This window comes from Notolepis coatsorum (genome assembly GCF_963971535.1).
Source record: "Notolepis coatsorum genome assembly, chromosome: 17".
Classification (NCBI taxonomy): Eukaryota; Metazoa; Chordata; class Actinopteri; order Aulopiformes; family Paralepididae; genus Notolepis; species Notolepis coatsorum.
The window spans coordinates 16,929,917-16,946,778 of NC_140181.1; the positions used below are offsets into that span (position 1 = coordinate 16,929,917).

General features: G+C 47.4%; 1 protein-coding gene across 1 annotated transcript in view; it reads right to left on the reverse strand.

Moving 5' to 3' along the window:
- Window positions 1–4,910, reverse strand: part of tmdd1 (transmembrane and death domain 1) — a gene marked incomplete at both ends in the record, with an annotated part of 37,454 nt that extends 32,544 nt beyond the window's left edge. Inside the window, one exon of the mRNA XM_084333355.1 lies at window positions 4,829–4,910. Coding sequence (XP_084189481.1) covers window positions 4,829–4,910 — 82 coding nt within the window. The remainder of the gene's footprint in view (window positions 1–4,828) is intronic.
- Between the last annotated feature and the right edge of the window lie 11,952 nt (window positions 4,911–16,862).

Here is a 16,862-nt window from a genome sequence, read left to right on the forward strand (position 1 = left end):
GGAAGGTGGGCATACCCTCTCGCCTCAAGAGTGGAGTTGCGTATCTCATCACTCCGTTGACTTTGACTCTCTTTGTCCCTTGCTCGAGGAGTGCTATGGCGTAAATGTCTTCCTTGGAACGAATGTCTTTCTTTTCGTTCTTAAAGGGCATTGTCTCTAGTGTCCATAGCCTCTCGACATGCTGTAGGAGGGTGGTGTCTTCTTCTGTCACTCTGGAGTGGAGGCAGCTAGTGGCTGCTGTTCGGTTAAGAGACTTAGCGAGGGGGCCTTGTAATGTCCATCCTAGGCGGGTCTCGACTGCTGCAGGACAGCCTCTGGGCCCTGTGTGGACCCGGTCTATCGGGACTATGAGGTCTGCATGGTCGGAGCCTATCAGCAGGGTCGGGGTGGCACCGTCTATGAGCGGGATAGGTAGTTGACGCTGGTGCACATATTTATCCATCAGCTTGGCGATGGGGTAGGTGTACTGCGACAGGCCTATTTCTTGGCTGGTGAAAGCATTAGTAATCCTATACCGTCTCTCTGGCTGCCCGCTTGCTGCGATAGTGAAGGAGACATTCTCGCCCTTTATCGTCTTTAGATCTCTTCTTATTGTCCGAATCGTCATCTGGTTTTCGCTCCCCCGCAGCCCCAGCTGGGCCGCAGCGGATGCGAGGAGAAGGGTCTTCTCTGACCCGTCGTCAAGGACGGCGTAAGTGTCCATGACCTTGTCTTGGTAACTCAGTGTTACGCGGACCACCTTTAAGAGCACTCGGGCGCCCCCGCTGCTGGCGGGGTCAATGTACATAACACTTGCCTTTGTGCTGCTTGAGGGTGCGGGCTTTCTTCTGTTACTGTCGTGTAGGACATCTAGGTGGGCTCCGTCACACCGACTACACCTCTTCTTTAAGCGGCACTCGGCTGCCATGTGACTGCGCGCACATCGGTAACAGCGTCGGTTGGACTTTATCCATTGACCCACTTCGTCGGCGGTCATCTTCTTGAATGTGTCACATTGTGACAACCAGTGTTCTTTCTCGCAGTACGGGCACACCATCTTCCACTTCTCTTTCATCGAGGGGGTACTGTGGTTCTTGCTGCTCGGTACTGGTTCTGATTGGTGCATGACAGTCACCAATCTTCGGCCATCGTTTGCTCTCCTAGGTCCCTCTCTGGAGCTTGGTGTGCTCCGCACGAACGTATCCAATCGCAGGCTGCTGACTTCTCTCGCCAGGAAGTCGGCTAGGTCTAGGAGGGATGGCTCGGGACCGTTAGGATCACGGTGGTCTCTTTGCCGCCTGAAGCGCTCTTGTCGGGCGGGCGGAAGCTTCTCTAAAATCCTCTCGACATTAGAGTTTGCGTATAGTTCGTGCATACCCTTTTCTCGTTGCGCCCCCAGCATCCCTACCAGGGATTGTACCTTGATAGACAGGTCGTCTAGTGAGCGATTGTCTGTTGCTGGGGGTAGGCGGTCAATATGCCTTATCTCTTGTATTACGTAGTCCCATATGCGTCCATATCTTTGGTCGAGTGCTGCTAGAGCCGCTGTGTATGGGGTAGTAGAGGTGGCATAGGCCAGCGCTATATTGTGCGCTCGGGGCACCTTGAGGTGCTTCAATAGGATAGCATACTTGTGGCGTTCATCAGCTACATCAGCCATCATTGTCTCTAAGCACATCCGTAGCTCCGTGTACTGTGCTCTGTTCTCATGGGTGAAGTCTGGAAACGTCGGTGTGCCAATGTATGATGCCGTAGATGGCTGGCACATCGGTGAGCGTTGGAAGAGAGGCCTCCTAGGCGAGTCTCCTCTTACGCCTCTCGGTGGGCTGGTACCGGCAGGGTACCATGGCCAGCGTATCCAGGTGCTATTCCTCGGGACTGGTCGTGCGTCAATCTCACCCGTGAATTGAGTCGGGGGTCTGTAGCGCAGAGCCGCGGGGGTAGAGCCTGGGCTGTACTGGACCTCCTGGTCCTGTGGAGTACTGTGCTGCTGTCGGGCTTGACTCTCCTCCTCTCCCTCTTCTTCTTCCTCTGTCAGGTCCTCTAGATCCTGTAGTCGTCTATTTAGCCTCTCCGCGGTATATACCGTTCCTTCCTTGTAGCTGGGTCTCACTGGGACCGGTCGGGGAAGGAGTTCGGAGGGGGGTATAGGCTCTCTCTGGTGGTCGGGCTCAGGGTCGCTTGATCGGTTAGGGGAGGGTGCCCTTGACCCGTGTCTTGACGAGGCCCTGGAACCCCGTGCGGAGGGAGGGGGTGTTGCCCTGGCGATCAGCTGCTCCATTAGCTGCGCTTGTAATCGGTCGCGCTCGGCTTCGCGCTTGGTGAGAGCGATGTCGCGCTCTGCTTCTCTTTGGGCACCGGCAGCGGCGCGCTGGGCTTCGGCGGCGGCGCGCTAGGCTTCGGCGTGGTCTCTTACCATATTCTCTTCCGTCTGAAGGTGTCTAATCTCTAGACGTATACGATCTTCGTCGCTCCGTTGCTGCGCTTGGAGGCGTTCTCTTTCCATGGAAGAATGTTCGCGCTCACTAAGCGTCTGTGCTTGGAGTCGATCGCGCTCTGCTGAGGCTGCTAGGCTGGCGAGGAACGCCTGTGCCAGCATCTTGTCCGCCTCGCTGGGGGAAGACGCTGGTTGAGGTGATCCGCTCCTGGCAGTACTCGTTGGAGATGCGTTCTCCTGCGGGGAGTCCTGGAGCTCTATCTCCTGGGCGCTCTCCTCTTCTTGTACCGGGCAGAGTTCCATCTCTGGAGGGTTGTCTTTCTCCTGGAGCTCTCCGGGGACTACTTCTTCGGTCTTGGCGGGGGGTAAAGTCGTGTCAGTTCCCTCCTGGTCCCTACCGTGAGCTTGGTCAGTTACATTAGAACCCACTAGGGCCTCTGTTGGCGAGGTAGCCTGGTTGATAGGGTCGGACATAATTTTACTTTCTACTTTTCCGCGTTTACCGTCTGTAGAAGGCTAGGTAGTATACTGGCAACGTAATCCTCTAAGTACTGAGGTGGCTGCCGTCTACGCTGCGGGCGATCTACTTTAGGAGGACCGTTTTGTGGAGTGTTCATCATAGGCCATTTCAATATTAATACCACTATATTAATATTACACTAGTTATTATCCGGCTCGAAGGACCAATTGTAACTGAGGGGTACAATTCCCTGACTGTATTGATAAGCATGGTATCATTAAACCACTACCGCTTTATGTACTTTAATTACTGGCCATACAGTACACGGTATATGAATATGATGAACACTTCCCACAATGAAATCGGTTCCAGTCAAAGGTATTAATCAAGTATTTAATGGAGCAAAAGGTACATAGGATACTTTACATTATTCTTTGAATGCACTTGTAAGGCAAAGGAGTATGCGTAGGCAAATCAATAACGAATGTCCATTCTCTGGTTACGCAGGAGGTAATTATACAACCTGAATCTTAGGGAATTATATCTATGGTACACTAGTAATAGCGGGAGATACTGGAAGGGGTTCCCACTGGTTGTAAGCCAGCAAGGGGGTAGAAGATCTGTCGGTAGTATGACGTCTGGTCAACGATGACTAGGGAGACTTCAGGTACAGAAGCCGGTGCAGTAGTCTCTTGATCCACAGACGAATACAGCTTGGTTCTCTTGTAGACTGTAGCTCTACAGTGAAGAAAGCTAGGCGGCCTCAGGCTCTCAGAGCGCCGACTCGACTTGACTCCTCTCGGGGTAAATCCAACACGTGCAGGCGTCGGCGATTATCCGCTCCATAAATCATAGGACCAAAGCAAATATATTCCAGCCGCAAAGGGCTATGTAGTCGTCGGGTAGATTAATCCAGTGTACATGTCCATACGGTTCTCGCCTAGGTCTCCTCGGGTGAAAGCGCCATGCGGTCGGCCCAGCCTGGATAAGAACTCTAGCTAATACGAGAAAGCGTTGGAGATGCTGGTCACTATAGAATTCTAACCGCACGATACACTATACACAAATAGACTATTAAAGACTCAATAGAAATATGTCGCACTCGACAATATAGCGCCAAACTCTGACAATTCAGTTACTAATTCGCACACGGTCTCGATGCTCTATTCTGAGGCTAAACAGGCCATACTTCACCGCACGTTGTATCGTGGGTGAGGCTTCACTTAGTGGGTAACATACTAAAAGGACGAAGGGTACGGAGGTAAGGGGCTAAGAGGCTTCTACATTCACCTGCGCCGTATTTATACGCACGGTGCACAAATAGTGCCACTCTCATTTCTGTCGCCGTATCCCTGGGCAGGGCCGGGGCAAGTACAGACATGTCGTGTCGGTGACTTTGAACTTGGCTCCGGGGGCCGGTCCCTGGCGCCGGTGGACCGCTGTCCAATAGGAGAATGAACTATTATGGGCTGGACTAAAGGGATATTCCGTGTATATGTACAAGGAATATACAAGGGATATCAAACGATATACAAATACTATGCAATATATATCAATAAATAAATATATATATATTCGGTTTAATCTGATCCTTTGTAACACTGTACATATTAATACTACAACTCTGTACATACATGAATGAATGATCTTTATTGTCATTGTCACAAGAATGTACAACGCAATTTCAAATGCAGCCCTATGCTAACAGTCACACAGTCCTAGAGAATAACATCTGATTAGCACTATTACTCAGTAGTAGGCATTTATATATTTTATACCCTGTTTAATCACCTGCACATTGTATATTACTGTTGCACTTTACTGTTACATTTGCAATCTGGTTGGATGCCAAACTTATTTTCGTTGTACTGTACTTGTGCTGTATGATGACAATACATTTGAATCTAATCTAATATCTCCCCCGTTAGCAGCCGGACAACTTCTGCTCTCACCTGTGTCATCCTCAAGGCTTGTACGTAAGAGGAGGAGGAAGAGGAAGAGGAAGAGGAAGGGTAGGCGCTCCCAGACTCTCATGACTGCTGAAGTGATGTCCACCTAAATGACCCGCCGGCCAACGGGAGAGGGTCTGTATTGTCTCTGTATTGTCTCTTTCCACAGCGAAACGGTAGGCAAGGCACCTTGGTTGAGAAATGCAGACTTCAATCTATGTTGTTTAGTCTATCTGTTCAGTACTGTTCAGTACTGTTTCAAGATGCACAATGAGATCTGCTGAGAGAATTGTTGAATAGATACACAAATGTTCTAGAATGTTTAATTATGACATCATACTGTGACATCACCACACATGTTCTCGAATGTTTGATTATGACATCATACTGTGACATCACAAATGTTCTAGAATGTTTGATTATGACATCATACTGTGACATCACAACGGAACATGTTTGAGTGACATTTGAATAATATAAATAATATGTTTGGTAAGGCTGTCCCCGAAGCCTGTTTTTGGGATTCAAACTTCGTCAGTGTTGACAGAATCTGGCTATGGGGCGACAATAATGTGGTCAAGAGGCATGGTTTCTATCTTTAGCCTTTGGCGTGGTTTATTTATTCACATGGTAAAGCAGCAGCACATGAGTTCTCCTCTCCGTGAGAGGCAGGTGGGGAAAGAGGTAGAGGGGGAGGAGACATCTCCTTAAATACTCGCCACCTGGTGGCAGCATTAGTGGCTCCGCCTAGAGCATCCTCTAGTGGAAACAGTTATATATACAGTTAGACAGTTACTTGCAATCCTACATAGAGCCTCTAACTTTAACACTCCCACTTAGGGTTGTATAGCACACTGTATAACTTCTTCAAAAACAATTTACAAAGAAAATAATACAATTCAGAACAAAAAGAATATGGCAGGCAATATTTATACACCAAACATGACCTCTGCAAATCTCTTCAATTTCAATTTGTAAGCAGGTTTCGTCATAGCGTCTGCTACCATGTCGTCCGTTGGACAGTAAATCAGTGTCATTCTTTCTTCTCTGATGACAGATCTGCTGATGAAATTATATTTTATATCGACATGTTTACATCTCTGCCAGCACACAGGGTTTCTAGCAATCGCAATGGTTCCCTGGTTGTCCTCGTAAACAACAGTCTTCTTATATACATAGGTATCCATCCCTTCGAGCAGTTGTTCCAAATAAATACATTCCTGTATTGTCATAGCTAGAGCCATATATTCGGCTTCACAAGTTGATAGTGCCACTGTGGGCTGCTTCTTTGTTTTCCACGAAACCAGTGAGCTGTTTGTGTTCAAACTCATACAATATCCTGTGGTATTTCTTCTATCTGTGGTGTCAGCTGCCCAGTTTGCATCACTATAGGCTTTAAGCCCTAATCCCTCGCTGCTCTTTCTGAAACAGCTGTTTATCTGCTGTACCTTTGAGATAACGAAAAACATGTTTTGCTGTAATCCAATGCTCCTCTGTGGGGTCAGCTAAATGCTGTGACAATTTACTCACTACAAAACATAGGTCAGGGCGAGTACATGTTGTCAAATAAATGAGGCTACCCACAGCTTCTCTGTACATTTTTACATCTGTCAGTTTCTGAGCATCCTCCTGGTAAACTAATTTTTGATCACATGGTGTTTCCCTTGATCTACATTCTTGCATGTCAAAACGTTTCAGGATCTTTTCCACATATCTCTTCTGGGATCTTTTTACACAATTGGCAGACTGTTCAAAGTCCATGCTTAGAAAATGGTTTAACCTTCCAAGGTCTTTCATTTTGAATCTGGTGGAGAGCATACATTTCACCTGTTCTAGGTTTCTAGTGTTGTCTGCTGCGATGATCAAATCATCCACCCAAATGACGATGATCACTTTTCCTGACTCTTTTGACTCTCTTGAGTAAACACAGGGGTCTACTGGGTTCTGTAGGAAGTGATCTTCAATGAGACATGTATGAAGCATCTCGTTCTAATTTCGCCCAGACTGTTTCAGGCCGTAAATGGATTTTTCTAGCTTACACACTAGCTTTTCTCGTTTTTTTTCGTAACCTTCAGGTTGTTCCATATATATCTCCCTATCTATGGGTGCGTGCAGATAGGCTGTCTTCACATCCATCTGATGTCAAATCAAATTGTCCTGAGCTGCTTTCTGCATCACTACCCTTACACTGGTCAGATTGGCTGTGGGGGAGAATGTTTCACCGTAGTCTATCCCCTCCCTCTGACTGTAACCTTTAGCTACAAATCTCGCTTTGTACTTGTCGTGGCCTTCAATACCCTCCTTGATTGAGTACACCCATTTCTCTCCCACTGTCTGTCTGCCCTCTGGTAACTTGGTTAGAGTAAAGGTGTGGTTGTCCTCTAGGGACCTCATCTCCTCATCCATTGCTCTCTCCCATTTACTTGATTCAGGGGACACTATGGCCTCTTTAAAGGTCTGAGGTACCCCAATGACTACCCTGTAGCAGTAATCAATGGTGGTAAGTGTACTGTCATCCTCGTCACTTCCTCTCCGGGCATAGTCTGTCAGATACTTTGGGGGTTTGTGTTCCCTTGAGGGATACCTCCCACTGCTTGGGGCACGTGACGTCACCCTCGGGTGCTCCTCGTCATCGCCCTCTGGGGGTTGCTGACTGTCTGTCTGCACGACCGTGCTAAGTACACTGGGATGAGGTGTCTCTGTTTCCAGCTCTGGCTCCTCTGTCTGTGTCTCGTTCTCACATGTTGTCTTTGTGACAAACTTGACTAGCCTGTGTTTCTGCACTCACCTTTTACCGGGATAATAAACTAGGAAAGCGGGGCTTCCTTTGTCGTGCCCTACAAAGAGTCCTTTTTCACATCTGGACTCGAGCTTTCCTCTGTCCTGCAGGTAAGCATAACACACTGATCCAAATTTGTGCATTCTAGCTAGATTACACTTCTTTCCTGTCAGTGCTGTATACGGGGTGGTGACCGTGTGCTTATTAAAGCACCTGTTTCTGGTGTAAGCGGCTTCTTGCACCGCATAATGCCATAGACTCTTAGGTAAGTTACTGTCTACTAGCTTACACCTAGCCATTTCGAAAAGAGTGCGCCATTCCCTCTCTGCCACTCCATTCTGGTGTGGGGAATATGGACATGACGTCTCGTGTCTTATCTTGTTCCTCCTCAACAGTGATTGGAACTCTGTTTGTGAACTCGGTTCCGTTGTCGGACCTCAAGCATCTTACGTTACCATAATGGGACTATGTCTGCCAGGAATTTCTCCGTGGCCTGGAGTGTGTCACTCTTTGCTTTGAGAAAGTAAACAAACACTGCCCCTGTGCACACATCTGTAAAAGACTGTACATATCTAAAGCCTCCTATGGACTCGTTTCTTACTGGACCGGCAAGAGCTGTGTTAACTAGCGCAAGTGGTACCTTTACTTTTTCTGTTGGATTTCTGTTTCTCGATTGAGTAAATTGCCCCTTTATGCACACTACATTCTTTGTCAGGTCTACGCTTTTCACCTTCAATGTGCATGCCTTCTGTCACTGCTTGCAGTTTCAGTAAATCCTCGTAATTACAATGACCCATAATCTCATGCCATGTCTGAATATCGTGACTGACAGTCACGTTACACATATCATTATCATCATTACACTTGTCGTTGTCATTACACTCTGTTTGCAGATAATACATTCTCTGGTACACCTCTATGTTAAATCGCGTACCGTTGGGCTCTACAAGAACATTTTTACCTTCAATGAAGAACACTCTGGCACTGTTCGCAGTAGCAGCTATTACAGAGAATAGTCCTTGTGGGAACGATGGTACGTAGAGAGCGTTCTTTAACGTCACTGTACGCCGGCGCCCCTCACTGTCTGTGAGGCATACCTGTGCCAGCTCCATGCTGTGTCTCTCCGGGTGGAAAGTGTTGTCAAAGTTCTTGAACCGACTCCTGTCGTTGATGACGTGGGACGACGCACCTGTGTCCACGATCAGTCCCTTCCTTTGGGCCTGCTGCAGCTGCGTTGGCCTGGTGACGTACGCTGTCTGCGCCCTGGGGATGAAGCCCTCTTGTCCCGCTACTCTCCGGGCGTCGCCTCGATTCGTCTCACGTCGACCGTCGCCGCCATCTTGTCCATGGCCGCCATCTTGTCCATGCGCGTATCGCACGCCCTGGTCGTGTTTCTTCATGCACGCTCTGTCTGTGTGCCTCGTGGATCTGCAGAAGCCACACCAGACAGTCCTTGTGCAGTGACCTCTCCGATGGCCTTTCTCTCCGCATCGCCAACACGCCAGCTCCGTCGTGGGCCTGGTCTTCTCCGTTGGCGTCGCTCGCGCCTTCAGTACCCTCTCTCCCGCCTCCGTGGCGGCTGGGTGGGTATCTTCTGAGGCCTCGAACTTGCCCAGCGGCATGTCCGCTGAACCGTGTGTTACCAGGAGTGTGAACGGTTTGTACAGCTCCGGTAGTCCCCTCATCACCATCGCCATCATTAGCCCATCGCTTGGTGCTTCTCCTGCACTCTTCAATGCCGTCATGATCTGCTCAGCTCTGATGACGTATTCGGTCACAGTCTCGGTGTGCCCCTTCTTCAGGGCTGTTAGTGCTATGTAGAGGGCCACGACTCGGGGTCTCCCTTGCCCGATATAATGCTCTCTCAACACTCCCAGGCTTTCTCGGCCTTTGTCTTTAGTGTCACGGAATATCAGCCCCAAGCTTGTGTCGTCGAGCAGTGGCGCTATCTCACAGTATGCATCTGCATTACGCTTGTCGTCCAGGGCTTGTGCTTCCGCCGTCAGGTCTCCCGTGGGGGCCGTCAAGATCGTCGTCTTCAGTCCCACACCGTGCATGCAGCATAACATGCAGTCTTCCCAGAGCTCATAGTCCTCTGCCTTTCCATTAAATGAGGGCCATTTGCTCCTTCCCGTGGTCGCCACGAGTTCTAAGACGGGGTTCTCCCCTTTGCCTCCGTTGGGCTCAGCAGGCTCCGTCTCCCCCGGTGCCGCCTCCCCGGGGCTCTGCGCGCATGCTCTCCGGGCGGGTTCGCTTGCGCTCCAGCAACACGTCGGTGGGGTCAGTGCCCCGCTTCCTCTTGACGCGCAGGATCGTCGTGTTGGATTCCATGTTGCTCTTTGATGGTGGGCATAGCTTTTGCTCCTGTTGGCCTAGCGTCTAGCCATGCGGTACTCCCGGTGCTAACCTAGCCTATACTTCAGCTAAACTTGCTACCCTTATTATTTCGCCCCTGCGTGATCTGGGCCCATAACCTGTTGACAGAATCTGGCTATGGGGCGACAATAATGTGGTCAAGAGGCATGGTTTCTATCTTTAGCCTTTGGCGTGGTTTATTTATTCACATGGTAAAGCAGCAGCACATGAGTTCTCCTCTCCGTGAGAGGCAGGTGGGGAAAGAGGTAGAGGGGGAGGAGACATCTCCTTAAATACTCGCCACCTGGTTGCAGCATTAGTGGCTCCGCCTAGAGCGCCCTCTAGTGGAAACAGTTATATATACAGTTAGACAGTTACTTGCAATCCTACATAGAGCCTCTAACTTTAACAGTCAGGGTTCTTCGAACGGACGTTCGAACCTTCGTTTTTAATTAAAGATTTTAAATAATTTTTATTTTATAAATTTTTTATCCTCAAACTAAATCCTCAATTTGAATAAAGTGATTCAAACTTTGTCAGGGTTTTTCGAACGGACGTTCGAACCTTCGTTTTTAATTAAAATTTTTTAATTAAAATAATTTTATAATTTTTTTTTTTATATCCTCAAACTAAATCCTCAATTTGAATAAAGTGATTCAAACTTGGTCCGGAGGGGGAGGCCGAGCGTCGTGGAGAGCCCGTTGTGCTGCTTGCCCCACCGCCTTCTCTCTCTCCAAACCCATCAGTGTATTCTGCTTCAGAACCGCCTGGTATTTGTCATTCATTTTCTTTATCGCAGGTTCATAATCTTTACATTGCATTTTCAGCTTCCTGATGTTCTCAATCATTCGATTTCTCTCCTGAACGACGCGCTTGTGCTGCAGGCGGTGGACATCCCTGGCTTTCTGGGCCTTCGCCAGGATCTCCGTCGCGGCGGAGGTCGTCTCCATGTACTCGTCCCTCTCCCGCTGCGCATTCTTCAGCACGGTGTCCAGGGCCTGGTTCTCGGTGTAAACCTCGGGCACCGAACCCACCTGCTCGGGGTCAACGAGGCCTTTCTCCACCATCTCGTTCCACTCGGTTTGGAAGCAGTTCAGCGTGTTTCTCATGCCCATTCTGAGGAGATAGTTGCGCAGAAAGTCATCCACCGCCTCGGGTCTGGTTTCCAGTTTGGGGGGTCTGGTGTCCAGTTTGGGGGCAGCAGACGCATCTTCATCCGTCCGCTCTGTGAAGGCTCTCACCGTCTCCTCCAAGGTCTCCTCTCCATAGAGACTCCAGTCCTCTTCAATAGTCACTTCCTCGTAGCAGAAGTCATCCTCGGTGTCAACAGGGATACTCACAGGTTCTAGATCAAATGAATCCGTGTCAGGTTGTTTTTGTGCTGTGGTCATTGTTGTGACACTTTTGTTGAGACGTCTTGCTTAGAGACCGAGACGCTTCGGGTTGCTATAGGGATACCAGAGAGCTCCCGTCAGGGGTTAACGCGAGATTTATTTGTATGTTCACGTTGGTCAAGGGAACTATAAAAGACGAAAGGGTCGGTATGTCACATTGGGTTCAGTTGGATCAACCGTCTCCTCGTTTGTCGTTTAAAACAGGGCGTCAGCTACATTTGATTTCCTCAGATAGCTTGTGTATTTTAAATCTTAACTAGACAATTCCGCACGGGGAAATTGTGAAAGTGTGGGTGATGCCTGTGCACCGCCGGCCAACGGGAGAGGGTCTGTATTGTCTCTGTATTGTCTCTTTCCACAGCAAACCGGTAGGCAAGGCACCTTGGTTGAGAAATGCAGGCTTCAATCTATGTTGTTTAGTCTATCTGTTCAGTACTGTTCAGTACTGTTTCAAGATGCACAATGAGATCTTCTGAGAGAATTGTTGAATAAATACACAAATGTTCTAGAATGTTTGATTATGACATCATACTGTGACATCACAAATGTTCTAGAATGTTCTATTATGACATCATGAGTTCGAACTGAGTACAATGGTACAACCCGCAAGTCTTCTTCTGCTTCTTCTTAATTTTTTCCGGCAGTGCAAACGCAACATGGCGTATTACTGCCCTCCTCAGTTTTTTTTTTTTTTTTTTTTGTCTTTTTCCCCCTCCATTTTCCTCCGATTTTCTCCCATCCCAATGTTAGTCGTATGCCAATTCCCAGTCCCTTCCTGGTCGCTGCGCTTTACCCCCCACAGTCAGATCATCTGGGAGAGTGGAGGCTACCACGTGCTTCCTCCGACACACGTCCAGCCAATCACCGCTTCTTTTCACCTGGCAGCGCGGATTCTCATTGAGAGGGCCTAGCGTGTGGGAGGACCACACTATCCCCCTCACGTCCAATCCGCGCTGAGCAGGCGCCCCGACCGAACTGTAGGAGTCGCTGTTTACAACGACCCGGACCCACCCCGCCAGCTTCTCCCACCCTCTGATACAGCCAATTGTATCAGTGCAGACGGCCAGCCAAGCTGGTGACAACCCCGGAGCTGTGAGCTGGATTCGAACAGGCGAACCAAGCTCACAGCTCCGGGGCTGGTGACGAACGCAATCTCCGCTCGACCACCTAACCACCCCTGCCCTCCTCAGTTCTATACTACGCCCACAATTGAGAAAAACTTAAATACGCATAGGCCTACAAAAAATTGAATACTAATAATAATAATAATAATAATAATAATAATAATAATAATAATAATAATAATAATAATAATAATAATAATAATAATAATAATAATAATAATAATAATAATAAATAAAATAACATTATATCCTCTGGTACATCTCTGCCTCGTGCAGAAATGTCAGCATTGCCTCTGTGATCAGCTGGTGGTTCTCATTATTCAGGCCAAAGAAAGATTTTAGAGAGAAAGAAGAAACTCCCAATTCTGATAACCTTTTATAAAAGATTTCCCTCTCTTTCCTATACCTGTCACATTCTAGGAAAACATGCTTGACAGTTTCAGGCTCTCCACATTCACACCGCCCATCTGGATGTTTTCCCACAATGCTTAAGGTACTGTTCAACCCACAGTGTCCCAGCCTCAATCTACACATCTTCACCCCATCGCTCCTAGACCCATATCCAGCCACGTTGATTTTGACCCGAGGCTGCAGAGAGAAATAGTGCCTCCCCTTGGTCCCCTTTTCCCACTCAGCCTGCCACTCAGCCTCAACTCCTTTCTTAATCTTCTCTCTGAGTTCAACTCTTCCCATTGAAATGCTTATCTCTTCTTCCCTTCCCAGGCTCTGTTTGGCAAGGGAATCAGCTGTCTCATTTCCCTCAATCCTAGCATGCCCCGGAACCCAGCAAAACTCCACTGAACAGCCTGCCTTCTCAATCCTATATAAAACTAATATTATTTCCTGAATGAGATCAGGGCGAGCTTTAGACCCACCTGCACTCAGAGCCATCAGTGCAGCAGCCGAGTCAGAACATATAATCACCTGACCTCCTCCACCCACCACAATGCCCAGAGAATAATGGCCAGTAACTCTGTTACAAATACAGAGCTGCCGTCAGAGATTCTCTGTCCCTTACCGATCCCTAACTGAGGCACACACCACCCAAATCCTGCCTTCCCACTCTCTGGATCCACATAGCCATCAGTATAAACCTCCAGAGACCCTGAGGCTAAAAGGAATTTCTCTATTTCTCCCACAATCTCGCCCTTGTCATTCTCCATCAAGAACCTAAATTCAATATCTCGATCAGGAACTAGCCAAAATGGCACTGACAGCCAACAAGTGTGCTCCACAACCCTTACCTGATGTAACCTCAATTCCTGGCCCACTGATCAACACTGGACAAAAAAGGCTTATACTTATCCCCATCTCCTGCCCCTGAAAGTAAACACCTAGCTGGGAAGGACAGACTGGTCCCACTTAATTTTGCCCAGTACTGTAGCCCTAACTTTATTCTCCTCAGGCTTAAGGGCAATTCCCCCATTTCCACTAATAATGCTGGAATTGGGGTGGTCTTAAAAGCTCCACAACAGATTCTCAGAGCCTTGCACTGTAGCACATCCAGCTTTCCTAAATTTGACTTGGCAGCAGAACCGTACACAAAACAGCCATAATCAATTGCTGACCTGATCATCGCCTGGTATATCAAGCACATGGTCTCTCTATCCGCCCCCCACCCACTCCCAGCCAAGCTTCTCAGCACATTCACTATTCTTTCACACTTTGCCAGGGTTTTCTCTATATGAACAGCCCAATTCATTCTTTCATCGAACCAAACTCCCAAAAATGTAAACACCTTCACTTTCTCTAGAGGAGACCCATACATGACCAGCCCACCTCTAGGCAACTTCCTTTTAAAACCTAAAATCATATAATTAGACTTAGAGGCTGAGATTTTAAAACCCCACTTGTCTCCCCATTCCTCTACATCCCCCAGAGCTCTTTGAACCTGCTTTAAACAGTACTCAACATTCCTCCCTCTTTTCCAAATGGCCCCATCATCTGCAAATAAAGTATACAAAAAATATACAAAAAGGGGGGGTGGCCTAATGATTGGGGGAGTGGTCAACATAGACCAATGAAAGAGGGATATCCATACTGAGTACAATGCAACAAGATCTACAAGATCCTCCTCCATACATACAAGGCCATTCACAACCTCGCCCCTCCATACCTGTCCGACCTCCTTCATATCAACATTCCCACCCGGTCCCTCAGGTCTGCCTCCTCCATCAACCAGACCGTCCCCCCAGCCCATCTGTCCACCATGGGGTCAAGAGCCTTCAGCCTCTCTGCCCCCCGCCTCTGGAACTCCCTCCCCCCCGACATCAGGAACATTGACTCCATCATTTCTTTTAAAACCCACCTCAAAACCCACCTTTTTAGGCAGGCGTATGTCTGATTTTATTTTCTGTCTGATTTTATATATTTAAATTTTTTCTTATTTTAATGTACTGTAATTATGAATTTAACTGTTTTAAAATTGTTGTATGGCGTCCTTGAGTGCCTTGAAAGGCGCCTTATAAATATAATCATTATTATTATTATTAATGCCACAACCCGCAAGTCTCTACGACAAACGGTTCAAAAGATACAAAAATGGGGTGTGGCCTAAGGATCGTGGGAGTGGTCAACATAGACCAATGAAAGAGGACATCCCTACTGAGTACAATGGCACCCACGCAAGTCTCTGACAAACGGTTCAAAAGATACAAAAATGGGGTGTGGCCTAAGGATCGGGGGCGTGGTCAACATAGACCAATGAAAGAGGATATCCCTACTGAGTACAATGGCACAACCCGCAAGTCTACAACAAACGGTTCAAAAGATACAAAACGGGGGCGTGGCCTAATGATCGGGGGAGTGGTCAACATAGACCAATGAAAGAGGATATCCCTACTGAGTACAATGCCACAACCCGCAAGTCTCTACGACAAACGGTTCAAAAGATACAACAAGGGGGTGTGGCCTAATGATCGGGGGAGTGGTCAACATAGACCAATGAAAGAGGATATCCCTACTGAGTACAATGGCGCAACCCGCAAGTCTCTACGACAAATGGTTCAAAAGATACAAAAAGGGGGTGTGGCATAAGGGGGTGTGGCCTTAAAACGATGTTTTTAAGCTTTTCTGCTGTAAAAGAAACTTGAAACTTGATGCAAAATGCTAGTTATAGGCCCTGACACATATGATAGATTATCGATTGGCGTTTCTTTCCTATACACGCTATATTAAAAAATTCAAATGTATATGATCGGTATACATTATGCTTCATCATGCGTGAAGGAAAGGGGGGGGGGTCGTTTATAATTCCTTGATCGTCAGTAACGGCTTTATTTAGTATGGGTTGATATATTGATCAGACTGATTGCAAACAAAGAAATGGACAATCGGGCTGAAAATAACGTTAGTGTCCTCTTACCGTTCGCCGATGAGACTGGAGGAAAAATATCCCAATTTCCATCCATTTCCGGTTTGTATGACGCAATAAACGCCGAAATCATATTGATTATTGCTTTTCGAAAGCGATCCAAATGCACTCGAGTGCGTATATTGATCCACGCCACAATATATCTCTGGCGGAGGAATTTCCTCGATGCACCGATCGCCACTTCCGGTTTGGCGTGAGTGTAACTCGCCCGACCATCCACCAGGCGGCGGTATTGAGGCGTTGCAATATCAGACAGGGTGCCGCTGCAGTCCGGAGGGAGGCTGGATGAATTATGAATGCCATGGCAAAAAAATTAAATATTGATCCCAATAACGATTTACGACGTTGTTGGCGTTCAACGCATGGCGGGCAATACCGATTTACGCCGTTCTTGGCGCACAATGTGTTAAGGCTGTCAAAGTTAACGCATCATTAACACGTTAACGCACAATTCTGTTAACGCCACTATTTTTTTAACGCACGATTAGCGTTTTAGATTATTATTATAAATTTTTACTTTTTTTTTTTTTTTTACTACACTTCACTCAGGTTTAGGCTTAGGTTTACTTTATTTGATCAAGGGGGACAGCGTACATTAATAAAACATTTTACAAATGTAAATGCACGAAATCTTTGCCAAAAGGCTAATTTCCATTGGTAGTCCCCCTGTAAATGTAAATCCTTTTACAGGGGGATGTAAATCCTGTGTAAATCCTGTGTGAAAAAGGGTTAGCAATAAAAACAGAATAAAATTAAGATAAATAACATTAGAATAAAAACACAACAAAAGCACATAGACATACGATAGGGATACAGGTCACAATACAGTCATGGACACAAGGACAGAGCACATCATGACATATTAAAAGACCCAGACATAGACAAACGCACCATATCCACACACACACATATACACACACAGACACCTCAGTGTTGACAATGCTGGTTTTCAATGAGCCATTCCCTAACCCTGCACTTGAATGAATGATATGATGTGGACACTCTAATTGTT